Source organism: Zingiber officinale, chromosome 9A (genome assembly GCF_018446385.1).
Source record: "Zingiber officinale cultivar Zhangliang chromosome 9A, Zo_v1.1, whole genome shotgun sequence".
Classification (NCBI taxonomy): Eukaryota; Viridiplantae; Streptophyta; class Magnoliopsida; order Zingiberales; family Zingiberaceae; genus Zingiber; species Zingiber officinale.
This window is the reverse complement of record NC_056002.1, coordinates 135,764,387-135,777,786: the sequence shown is the minus strand read 5'-3', so window position 1 is coordinate 135,777,786 and position 13,400 is coordinate 135,764,387. Positions and strand designations below refer to the sequence as shown.

Genomic DNA, 13,400 nt, shown 5'->3' with positions numbered 1-13,400 from the left:
ATGCTCGATCTTCTCCCCTTCCCTCTCCTCTCTTAGCGATAGCTTGGCAGCGGTGTCACAGGGAGAGATCTCGCTTTGGCCGCGACCTCGCTGTGAGGTTTTGTCTGTCTGGGCTACGGCCTTGCAACGAGGTGGTGAGATCAGGCATGACCTCAACAGCGTGCCATGGTTAGCTTGAATTCGCCCCCCCTGATTGTAAATTCTGGCTACGCCGCTGGTCTCATTAATACTGGCCGTGACCAGCCTGACCTTACATAAGTTTTTTATCGGCCATCAGACTAAATTTGAAAAGCGCAGATCGGTCATGGCATACAGTCCATCATTACGAGTGGTTCAAACATCACGAGTATATGATATGTCATATTGCAAGAGGATCTGAATAGTTATTATTTAGAATTAATTTTATCTTTTATATTTTTGTCTTTGAGTCCGTATATAATATTTTAGATTTTTAGTTTGTTAAGAATTTTTTCTATATGTTAGGATTTATTTTCTTTCTTTACAAGTTAGCATTTTAGGTCTATATAAGCATGTTGTTAGTTGATGTTAGAAGAAGTTTTTTAAATTAATAGTATTTTCAATAGTGTTGATTATTTTTCTATTTCCTGATATTCCTTTTCGAATCAACAGGTTGTAAAAGATTGCTTCCGATATTTATGCGTGATGTATTCAATAGCTCGTAGGATAATCACTATCTCGCCCGACATCAATTGGTATCAGAGCTCTTTAGATCGATGGTCATCATGGTCGTGACAGGTAGGTTTCGGCCGAGGCAGCCTCGCACCATGATCGTACCACCTAAGATGAGATACTTACAAATCTATAGATACAAAAAGTTTATCTCAGCATCTAGAGGAGGAAGATCTTAAATGTCATAAGTTCCCTTATCCTAATTTTGCTGCCACTTTTGAAAACCTCTATCATGGTCATGAAAGCCGTGGTAAGGCAATGAGATATCAGATTTCTAATTGATCTTTTCAAGTTTTCTGGCACATTACCGGTCGAGAGATTCATTGATTGGATTAACGAAGTGAAGATAATTTTTTATTATGAGAAAGTGTTTGATCGTGTGAAAGTAAAATTTGTTGTCATTAAAATCAGTAGCTAAGCATCAACATGGTGGTAGTAGTGCGACGATCATGGGACAAACAAGGTAAAGTCAAGATCACTAATTGAGAGAATTCGTTTCTCTCAATCAGTGAATTCATTTCTTTTAGCAAGTATAGTTGAAACCAACTGAATAATTGTCTTTATTTATTGTAGCAGCTATGTTTGCAATCACTAGTGTTACAAGAATGATGAAGACCATGAGTTCACAGCTATTTCTTACTTGTACATCCTCTATGTAGTCAGACATCCGCAAAAAGTTTGTACGTTCTGGCATCGAGCACCACCTGCCTGACGGCCGAGATGGAGCCGAGCACCGCCAACGCCGATGACACAGTAGCAATGACGGCGTTGAGCCAAAACAAGAAGCTTCTCTTCGAGGGACTGAAGGTCAGGTTGTAGAGAACCGACGGCACGACGAAGTCGAGTGGCAGGAAACCGAACGCACCGATGATCGAGTTGACGTCGCCGAAAAACGGAAGCATGGCGGCGATGAGGGTTGCGATTACGATGGAAAGCGTGCGGAAGATGATCCTCGGCACGACATTGCGGGCGGAGTACTGAGGCTTCGTTGGGTCTGCGAACAGGCCTTCGATCACCTCGTTCGTAGGCTGCAAGTACACCTGCAGCAACGTAATGACAATAATGAAAATAATCTCTAATTGATTTCAATCAATTAGAATTTATTATATTTGACATACAAATTATTCAAATTTCAGTAACTCTGATTCCTGCAAGCACTCACCACTCCCACTGCCGACAGCTGCAAGAGGATGAAGACGTAGGTCATCGTGAGGAACCACTTGGGGACCAGCAGGGTGCCGTCGTCGAGCATGAAATTGTACGTGACAGAGCCTTCGGCTCTGTTCCCAAATGCCCAGTAACCCGAGATCGCCACGCTGAAGAACGTCACAGCCACGACTGTGTAGCAGAGACAAAGGCCTTTGAACATCTTCCCTGTCACTGGAGGAGCTGCTGTCGCCTGCCAAGAACATCTTCCCCTTGAGAATTAAGCTTTATGGGTGATCTCGCTCGCAAGAAGTTTCAGTACCTGGATCTCCGGGATGATGCCGTTGCCGTAGGTGGTGGCGATGATGGCGATGGCATTGAAGATTCCAAAGATGCGATCTTGTTTATCATTTGGGAGAGAGAAGTCTCTTCTTGGAGCATTGCTAGAGTGCCCTGTTAATCAATGGATCCTCTTGTTTATACTTAAATTAAATAAATCGAATTAATAAAATATCAATTAATTAAATTTTCTATCAAATTAATTGAAAAGCCCAACGTCTATTAATGTGATGCTGATTTTAACACAATTGATTTTTGGTGTTATTTGTGAAAATCAGCATAATTTTTAACCTCCATCAATTTCATCAGTTAATTTGATTTAATCAAACTTTAGTTGATCCTATAAACAAAAAGGCGACCAAGCACTTCAATTCCAGTTTATACCTGCATGAATAGAGCCTGCAGTGGCACAGGCACTGTAAGCCAGGGACAGCACGAGCGAAATGAGATTGATGTGCCGGAGAGCGTGGAAGGAGGGGATCATCGCCAGGATCAGCAAGAACGCCCCGAATATGATCACGAATTCGTAGAGCTTCATCGTCCCATCCGGTCTCGCGATCACGTAAATGGTCTGATTCAAGTCAGGAAACCCATCGATCACTAGACACATACGTTCTGTTTATTTGACTAACAAATCACGCACCTTCATGCTCTGTCCACCCAGGAGAACTTGGCCAACCACCGCACCGAAGCAGACCGCAAATTGGACGGGTCCAATGTAGTAACGAGCCCAACGTGGCCCTGCTCCATCCAAACAAAGAAACAAATTAACTGTCTTTCTTTTTTATCCTTCTTCTTGATATGATTCGTTTTTGGGTTTGACTTTGCTTCTCTAGTGTTATGGTCGGCAATGATTTGTGGATACTAAAGATAAATGAGGAAATTATTTTAGCGTGAGTTACCGAGGATGTCCCGGGCCATGTCGCGGAAGCGGATCTGGCGGCGGCCGAGCTGCGCGTGGTGCTCGAGGACGAGGGAGAGGAGGTTGTAGGAGTAGAAGGTGACGGCGGCGCCCATCACGAGGCACACCACGCCGGCCGCCCAACCCAGGGCCGCGAACGCGAACGGCAGACTCAGCAGCGCCGGCGCGACGATCGACGTCGTCAAATGGTACCCGCAGTGCAGCCACGAACCTGCACCACCACCGCCACCAACATCGATCAACTGATTTGATTTCAATTTTCAGGGGAAAAAGAAAAAAAAAGAAAGAGAAAGAAAAAGGGGAAGAGACGACCTTTGGACTTAAGAACGAAGAGCGCCCCTGCGTCGAGCTTCTGATTTTGCGCGGTTGAAGCAGGAGGCATGCCATGGCTATGAGACACCTCCTCGTCCCCAGCAACAGCCATGGAGGTAAGGTAGGAGGGACACTTGGAACGAACTGCAACGATTTATATCAAATTGTAGGCTGAGGAGAGATAGGAGATGTTTTTTTGTTGATCGGACGAATTAGATTATATCTTAAAGATATCATCCAAATTATACGGATGTCGTAACCGTCCGATCAATAAAAGGACACGAGAACAACAGAATTTGGAACAGAGTAGCAATTTTGGACGTCAAAGGAGAGGACGTGTTGCGATTGGTTTTACCCAGTTGGCAATTAATCGGTACCACAGTTTGTGAAAACAATTTATTCGACAAACAAATCAGTATGGGAAGAGTTAATTAATACAATTATATAATAAATTAATTTTAAAATATAAATAAAAAAAGTATGTGATTATTAATTTTCTAAAAATATTGAACAGAAATATTTAATATTCAATGTATTAAAAAGTATGAAGTAAAAATTCTATGAAGTTGTGCATTTTTATTTTTGTTGGAATCGAACTCACTCATTATTAAATCATAATTAATTTTTTCAATAAATTCTTATTCAATGCGTGTATGATCATAAAATCTGCTAAATTATTTTTTTTCATCTGGTTATGAAGAACTGTTTTAATAAAATTTTCGGCTGGCCATCGCCCCGCCTTTTGCCAAGGTGACGCCAGTAGGCGTTACCGCATTAGGCGGCCGCCTAGGCAGCTAGGAGCGAGGTGTCAGATTTTTTTTTAAAAAAGAAAAAGTTTGCCGAATCAATTGTTCGATCGATTAAATACTTCTAATCGATTGACCAATCGATTCATATGAATTTCGCAAGAAATACAAGCCTTCCGAATCAATTGGTGATTAGAAGTATTCAATCAATCGGTCGATCGATTCAGATGAGTTTCTTTCGCGAGAAATAGAAGTCTACTGAATCAATTGAACAGCTCCGATCGATTGGATTCACATGAGTTTTGCGAGAAACAAATGACTGTCGAATCGATTGATGAGTTTTTATCAATCAATTGCGGTGATGAAACGAGTTTATATTTTGATTTCTAAACCATTTTAAACAAATTTTAGGTTTTCGTTCGCCTCGCAATAGCCGCCTCTTCCTCCAACCGTCTCTTCCTCTTCGAGCAGCCATCACCTCTTTCTATTTTCCCTCCCCTTCCATTTTCTTCTCTAACAGCCGACCATTCACTCATTCAGCCCTAGTTGCTACTCTAGGCTCTAACTGTTGTCTTTATCCCAACCAATAGCCACCAGCACCTTGTCCTGTTTCTTAACAACAGCCATCGAAGCTCGTCGTAACTAGCCAAGGCTGCCAATGACACAGGGAAAGCAACCCTAACTGCTAGGTCAGAGCGCTTTTTCTTCTGCCAAGTTAGTACTAATAGTCTAATATTCTGGGTTTGAGTTGATTAATGAAATTTAATTGTATATTTATGTGTATGTTATTAAATCTAGTATGTTATTGCTTAGCTTAAATTGATAATTAATTTTTTGAAAGCTTGATAAGTGATAACCATTGCTTAAAACCCTTAACTCAATTTTTTTGAATGCATGATAAGTTACTCAAATGTTTTTTTTTAAAAAATTGATAGTTTAATATTGATAATTTTTTACTTAAGTAGTAAAATATCGAGTATTATATATTCTGAAGCATCTAATTCAATGTCAGATATTAATGATACCCCTTTAAAGCGCAATTCAAATGATGTTGGATGGGAATTTCAAGAGGTTTGCGGAAGCGGTTGGTTAATTTAGCTCGGGTTATCGTCCTCCAACTCAATGTTAGGATCGTCGTACTCGGCTAGAGAGGGGGGTGTGAATAGCCGACCCCAAATTCTTCGCGTTTCTTCCTACGATTAGGGTTAGCGCAGCGGAAATGAAACCGTAGAAACGAAAAGGAAGAAGACAAATCTCAAACTCGATGGATGTAACGAGGTTCGGAGGTGATACTCCTACTCCTCGGCGTGTCCGTAAGGTGGACGAGCCCTATCAATCCGTCGGTGGATGAGTCCCCGGAGAACCGGCTAATAAATACTCCTTGTGGGTGGAGAAACCTCGCCACAATAGCTTGCAACAGCAATATGGAAATACAAAGAAGAGCAAGAACAAAATACACAATGAATGTACAAATACTCGCTTGCCTTCTCGTCGACTGAAGTCCCGGATGAAGCACCAACTTCACGGACGAATGCCAACAAGCAACTCAGTCGAAGAAGCTCACACGAAGCTTCGGAGCTCAGCAAAGCTTAAGAGCACAGCTTTCAGAAGAATAGCAGCTCAGTAGCTCACTTCAGAGGAGGAAGAAGAAGGAAGAAGTTGTACCTCTGTAGAAGCCCTCAGCCTCTTTTATACCTGCATCCACCTGCGAAGGAGAAACCAGAAGACAGCAGAAGACAGAAGACCGTTGTGAGCCAACGGATAGTTCCGGACCGATCAGGCTGAAGCCTGATCGGTCCAAGGCACCTCTGATCGGTCCTAGAGACCGATCAGGCCCCAGTCTGATCGGTCCCCGGACCGATCCCACCTCTCTGTAAGAGAGGTGGCTGCGTCTCTGATCGATCGTGGAGACCGATCAGACTCCCTGCTGATCGATCGTGGAGACCGATCAGACTCCTTGCTGATCGGTCTCCAGACCGATCAGATGACTTACAGAACCCTTCTGTTTGTTATCTGATCGGTCACCAGACCGATCAGATACTCAGGCGTATCGCTGGATCAGTCACCAGACCGATCCATGTTTAGAGCTCCAGCCCTAAACCCTAAATGGTCCTGAGAACGAGCTACCGAGCCCTCTCTTGACCTAGTCCGTAGAACGAGCTACCGAGCCCTCTCCGACTTCGTCCGGTCCAGAGAACGAGCTACCGAGCCCTCTCTGACCACAGTCCGGAGAACGAGCTACCGAGTCCTCTCCGACTTTCCGTGCCAAGTCTCCAACTTGGTCTTCTCCGTGCCAAGTCTCCATACTTGGACTTTTCCCGTGCCAAGCTCCCTGCTTGGACTTTTCACCAGATGTCTGGTCAACCTTGACCCATCTGGATTTCCCTTGCCTGGCTTCACTCACCAGGACTTCCAAACTGCCTAGCTTCACTCACTAGGTCTTTCCCCTGCCTGGCTTCACTCACCAGGTCTTTCCCAAGCGCCTAGCTTCACTCACCAGGACTTTCTCCAACTGCCTGGCTTCACTCACCAGGACTTTCACTTTCACCTAGCTTCACTCACTAGGATTTTCACCTGGCTTCACTCACCAGGAATTCCCGACTGCCTAACATCCCAGTTAGGACTTCCCAGTCAAGTATCCGGTCAACCTTGACCTACTTGACTCTTCTTCATCCAACCTGATCAGACCCTGATCAGTATCTCTCCGCATGGACAACTGCACCTGCATTGTCCATGTTTACATGTCTTTCTATATTGTCAAACATCGAAACCATGACCAAGGTTTACGCTTGGTCAACTAGGTCAACCTTGACCTACTGGAAATTGCACCAACAATCTCCTCCTTTTTTATGTTTGACAATACCTTTAAGTTAGGCTAATCCAATAGCCTCAACTTTCTTCATGCCACTAGGTAATGAAACATAAGTTACAACCTTACATTCTCCTTCTAAAAAGGCAACCTCCTTCTTAGATAATGAAGGCCTAACTTAAACTCTTCATTCTCCCCCTATTGGCACACATCAACAAACTCTCCCCCTGAAGAGTAAGTTATCGTTGTTCACAACTTCACTCGTTGTGATCAACAAACTCTCCCACTAACTCTAATGTTCTTCCTTGAACATTCTCTAGGCATTCTCCATTCTCCCCCTTTTTGACACACATCAAAAAGAGTGAATCAAGGTCAAGAGTTTCTTCCTAATGAAAGTCCCATACCTTTCATTGAAACCCTTAATTTCCCCCTTGATACTAATGTCAATAGTCAATTTAGTGATAATCCTATATCACTCAAGTCTTTAGGAGTAAAAACTCCCCCTAAAAGTCAACTCCCCTTGACAATAGGTAAAATTCCCCCTAAAGGTCAACTTCCCCCTTGACCATTGCACCAACAATGTCTTAGAGAGTTTCAAACCTTTAGAAATCCAAAACACCAACTTCATTGCTGAAATTTCAGAAATTTCAGACAGCACAGTCGAAACTAGCACGCCCTGATCGGTCACCAGACCGATCAGGTCTTCCCTGGATCGGTCACAGTGACCGATCCACAACTGCCTGGACCGATCAGACTCCCTTCTGATCGGTCTACAACCTCTGATATTAGTTTTTGAATTTCCTTCCGAAATTCAGAAACCCCTACAAAATTCCAGAAAATTCCAGAAATTATAAAACTTTGAGGATACATTCCTCATAACATATACTATCAAGAAAAAATAGTTTTCTATGAAAATAACTTCCATTTTTCAATCTTGATACAAAGTTCACAAGTTTTTGAAATAGCTCAAAGTTAACTCATCTTTGTATCACCTTGTTCAGTGATGAATGCTATCACTAGAAAAGCTTCATCAAGGTTTTTCAAATCAATTTTAAAATGATTTTAAACCCTTTAATTTAGGATCACAATCTTAGGGCTAAATGTACATGACTTGTACACAAGCTTTCCCTATGATCCTCAATTTCGAATTAGGCTCATCTAGGTACAAGAACTATGCACCTTGATCCTAACTCATAATCCTAATATCTCACACACATCTAAGGTGTATCAAACACATCCAAGTCAATTTTGATGTGAGATATGGGTTTAGGTCATCTTAAGCTAAGTTCTCATGCATTTTCTAAACTACAATTTGATCTCCATATCAAGTTGTGTTTTTGTCCTTAAATCAATTTAATTGATTATACATGCAAAAGATGATGACATGGCATAAAATAGTATCATAAATGGAAACATGTGCCAATGTCATGATGTCATGGCATAAAGTATGAAACTTAACTAGAGCATGACATATAAATAACCTAAGCATTATCATGACATTTCAAATGATGATAAATTAAGTATGATGTCATGACATGGCATATGGCAAATAATATATAAAGGTATAGAAAATACCTAATTCTAGCCTTAATTGCCATTTTTGATAGTTTTGATCATTTTGCCATAAATTCTATATTCCTAAGTGTAATAGACCTAAAATCATATCCTCAAGACTTTTAGATCACTATGTGCCAACTAGATTGACTCTAGAAAAATTCCTCAAATGTGGTTGGCACATCCTAATTATCTTAGGAATAATTTTCACTTCATTTTCAAGGCTTGATTACACCTTGAAAATTCCTAAAGTGCCACCTTTTGCCATGATTAGGTTAACTACCTATTCAAGTAAGGTTGGCACATCCTAAACCATCTAGCGTGATGGAATCACGTTCTTAGGAACCCAATATCTATTGGAGCTCATTGGGCTCACTAAATATTCACTAGGGATGTCTTCCCTAGCAACCCTCCTAATGACCCTCCTAGGCTTTAAAGCCTTGGTCATTTGGGACTCATCAAGATCCACTCTAGGGGTGACTCCCCTTGTAACCTTGGTGATGGTCTTCCTAGCCCTAGATTTTGTTCCATAATCGAATGGAACATTATGATAAGTGGGCTTGACCACTTGGGACTTAGGTTTGTGACCCAAACCTTTCTTGTCCTTGGATATTGGTTTTTGACCCTTAAACCCTAGAGATGACTTCTCCAAGTTCTTAAGAACCTTTTCCAAAGTATCAAGTCTTGACCTCAAGACTTGATTCTCCTTCTCTAATACCTCAATTTTTAATTTTTCATTTTTCTTTGAGGTATTCCTAGGCATGTGTCTAGTTGTTTTGGGGTTTCTACCTAGATTTTCCTTAACCTTAGATGAATTAATCCTAGGGTTGGTATTTCTAATGTTGTCCTTACCTAGGCTAACATGTTTAGCACCTAAGCACATATATTGGTTCCTAAAGTTAACATGCTTATCATTATTAACAATTGCAACAAAACTACTAGCATGTGTCTTATTGCAAGAGTGAGACTTAAATGTTACCTTAGGGTTTGCCTTCGCTCCCCCTATTGACGTGCTTGGTCTTTTGTCCTTGTGAGGTTGCCTCCCCCTCGGACATTGACTCCTATAGTGTCCCTTTCGCTTGCATTGGAAGCACACCACGTGCTCCTTACCCTTGCGTGTTGGGACTCCGGCTTCCTTGACCTTTGGCGCCGGTGGAGTCTTTCTAACCCTCTTTGGACATTTACTCTTGTAATGTCCAAATTCCCTACACTTAAAGCACATTATGTGTAATTTGCTAGAAACTAAATGACTTGAGTTACCTAGAGTTGAGGATGGATGAACGCTCTCTCCTTCATCCCTTCCGGAGGTAGAAGCTTCTTCTTCTTGCTCCGAACTTGAAGAAGAACTCTCCTCCTCTTCTTCTTTAGATGTTGAGTGGCCCTCAACTTCTAAATCCATTCCTCTATGAAGTGAGCTACTTGGCTCACTTGACTCCTCTTCATGACTTGAAGTGGAGTTCTCCTCATGGAACTTTGCCAAGTTGTTTCACAACTCCTTGACATCGTTATATCCACCTATCCTACACAAAACATCATTAGGTAAAGAAAATTCAAAAATTTTCAATACCTCATCGTTGACTAGGGATTGGTGGACTTGTTCCTTGGTCCACTCCTTCTTCTCTAGGGTTTCTCCTTTCTTGTCCATCGGAGGCTTGAAATCTAATTGAACACAACTCCAATTTTCAAGGTTAGTCATAAGAAAGTACTTCATTCTTACCTTCCAAAACGCGAAGTCGTCGCGATCGTAGAAAGGTGAAATTGTGACGTCTTCTCCAAATAACTCCATTCTCTAGCTCGTCCTCCCCCGGGTGTTGATCCAACGAAGAGCGACCTCGCTCTGATACCACTTGTTAGGATCGTCGTACTCGGCTAGAGAGGGGGGGTGTGAATAGCCGACCCCAAATTCTTCGCGTTTCTTCCTACGATTAGGGTTAGCGCAGCGGAAATGAAACCGTAGAAACGAAAAGAAAGAAGACAAACCTCAAACTCGATGGATGTAACGAGGTTCGGAGGTGATACTCCTACTCCTCGGCGTGTCCGTAAGGTAGACGAGCCCTATCAATCCGTCGGTGGATGAGTCCCCGGAGAACCGGCTAATAAATACTCCTTGTGGGTGGAGAAACCTCGCCATAATAGCTTGTAACAGCAATATGGAAATACAAAGAAGAGCAAGAACAAAACACACAATGAATGTACAAATACTCGCTTGCCTTCTCGTCGACTGAAGTCCCGGATGAAGCACCAACTTCACGGACGAATGCCAACAAGCAACTCAGTCGAAGAAGCTCACACGAAGCTTCGGAGCTCAGCAAAGCTCAAGAGCACAACTTTCAGAAGAACAGCAGCTCACTTCAGAGGAGGAAGAAGAAGGAAGAAGTTGTACCTCTGAGAAGCCCTCAGCCTCTTCGCATCCACCTGCGAAGAAGAAGCCAGAAGACAGAAGACGAAGACCGTTGTGAGCCAACGGATAGTTATGGACCGATCAGGCTGAAGGACCGGTCAGGCACCTCTAATCGGTCCCGAGACCGATTAGGTGTCGCTCGTCGGTCCCGGACCGATCCCACCTCTGTAAGAGAGGTGGCTGCGTCTCGATCGATCGTGGAGACCGATCAAACTCCCTGCTGATCGGTCCCCAGACCAGTTCACTCCTGCTGATCAATCTCCTGCCGATCGGTACTCACAGAATTACCCTTCGTTTGTTATCGATCGGTCACTGGACCGATCGAGAGCAGGACACTCTGGATCGGTCACCAGACCGATCCAGGTTTAGAGCTCCAGCCCTAAACCCTAAATGGTCCTGAGAACGAGCTACCGAGACCTCTCTTGACCTAGTCCGGAGAACGAGCTACCAAGCCCTCTCCGACTTCGTCCGGTCCAGAGAACGAGCTACCGAGCCCTCTCTGACCACAGTCTGGAGAACGAGCTACCGAGCCCTCTCCGACTTTCCGTGCCAAGTCTCCAACTTGGTCTTCTCCGTGCCAAGTCTCCATACTTGGACTTTTCCCGTGTCAAGCTCCCTGCTTGGACTTTTCACCAGATGTCTGGTCAACCTTGACCCATCTGGATTTCCCTTGCCTGGCTTCACTCACCAGGACTTCCAAACTGTCTAGCTTCACTCACTAGGTCTTTCCCCTGCCTGGCTTCACTCACCAGGTCTTTCCCAAGCGCCTAACTTCACTCACCAGGACTTTCTCTAACTGCCTGGCTTCACTCACCAGGACTTTCACTTTCACCTAGCTTCACTCACTAGGATTTTCACCTGGCTTCACTCACCAGGATTTCTCGACTGCCTGGCTTCACTCACCAGGACTTTCACTTTCACCTAGCTTCACTCATTAGGATTTTCACCTGGCTTCACTCACAAAGATTTCCCGACTGCCTGGCTTCACTCACCAGGACTTTCACTTTCACCTAGCTTCACTCACTAGGATTTTCACCTGGCTTCACTTACCAGGAATTCCCGACTGCCTAACATCCCAGTTAGGACTTCCCAATCAAGTATCCGGTCAACCTTGACCTACTTGACTCTTCTTCATCCAACCTGATCAGACCCTGATTAGTATCTCTCCGCATGGACAACTGCACCTGTATTGTCCATGTTTACATGTCTTTCTGTATTGTCAAACATCGAAACCATGACCAAGGTTTACGCTTGGTCAACTAGGTCAACCTTGACCTACTGGAAATTGCACCAACACTCAATACCTATTAAGAGAGCCCTTATTAAAGGAAAAGGTAGATAGAACTAAAAGCCTATTGAAGAAGCAAGAAAAAGAATGGTCTTTGAATAATTGCTCAGTTTTTACCGATGCTTGGACCGACCAAAAAAAAAAAAAGAAGTATCATTAATTTGTGTGTCAATTGTAAAGAAGGCACAACTTTCCTTTCTTCTAGGGAAGCATCAAATGAAGCACATGCTTGAAATTATATATTTGAATACATGGGCAAGTGTATTATATTGAAGAAGTTGCGCCCCAAAGTGTAATTCAAGTGGTAACAAACAATGCTTCGAATTATATAGCGGCAAAAGATTTGTTGAAGGAGAAGATGCCACATATATTTTGGACTTCATGTGCAACTCACACCGTGAATCTTATGTTTCAAGGAATTGGGAACCAACCAAAATTCAAAGGCGTGATTGAGAAGGCAAAGAACTTGGCAATCTTTATTTATGCACATCACAAGACATTATTAATGATGAGAAAGTTTACTAAAAAAAAGGACATAATGAGGCTGGGAGTAACATGGTTTGTAACTGTTTTTCTAACTTTGCAAAGCTTGATGGAGAAAAAAAGTGAACTAAGATCTATGGTTGCTAATGAAGAATGGAATGCATGCAAACATTCAAAAAGTGTAAAGGGAAATGCAACACATAATACCACTATGAGTGCTTCTTTTTGGAATGGAGTAAGTTTTTACTTGAAGGTGTTTGCCCCCTTAGTTAAGTTGTTTCGTCTTGTTGATGGGGATACGAAGCCATCTATGGGTTTTGTATATGGAGAATTACTTAGAGCGAGAGAGGCGATTAAAGTGACATTCAAAAATCAAGAGATTCACTATCATCCGATTATTGATATTATTGATGAGAAAAGTCGTAATCGGCTTAATAGTCCACTACATTTGGTGGCCTATCTCTTGAATCTTTATTACTCCTTCAATGACCAGAGCATAGGAAGTGAAGAAGTGGTCACAAATGGCTTATTCACTTGTGTTGAAGCATTCTTTTCCAATGATATTGATAGCTAAAGTGAGATAGTAAATGTAGAGTTGTTTAAGTATATCAACAAAATGGACGGGGGAGGATTTGGAAGATCATTGACTATAATTGGATGCATAAAAAATGATGAGAAATACGATCCAAGTAAGAACTAAGTACTTTATT

At 42.6% G+C, this 13,400-nt stretch overlaps 1 protein-coding gene across 1 annotated transcript; it reads right to left on the bottom strand.

Moving 5' to 3' along the window:
- Positions 1-1,226: 1,226 nt before the first annotated feature.
- Positions 1,227-3,565, bottom strand: LOC122021842 (GABA transporter 1-like). The gene is made up of 7 exons (XM_042580011.1): positions 3,410-3,565; positions 3,078-3,308; positions 2,819-2,916; positions 2,560-2,746; positions 2,159-2,289; positions 1,853-2,089; positions 1,227-1,730 (listed from the first exon to the last, which is right to left on the bottom strand). Exons 1-7 carry the CDS (start codon positions 3,519-3,521, stop codon positions 1,350-1,352), a joined length of 1,377 nt encoding a protein of 458 aa, XP_042435945.1. The 5' UTR covers positions 3,522-3,565; the 3' UTR covers positions 1,227-1,349.
- Between the last annotated feature and the right edge of the window lie 9,835 nt (positions 3,566-13,400).

What these genes read in the sequence shown, in the direction of transcription:
- LOC122021842 (XM_042580011.1), bottom strand. Translation starts at nt 3,521, where the DNA reads ATGGCTGTTGCTGGGGACGAGGAGGTGTCTCATAGCCATGGCATGCCT. An exon ending in CATGGCCCGGGACATCCTCG is followed by an intron (nt 2,917 to 3,077) that starts GTAACTCACGCT and finishes TGGATGGAGCAG; the next exon opens with GGCCACGTTGGGCTCGTTAC. An exon ending in TGGGTGGACAGAGCATGAAG is followed by an intron (nt 2,747 to 2,818) that starts GTGCGTGATTTG and finishes GACTTGAATCAG; the next exon opens with ACCATTTACGTGATCGCGAG.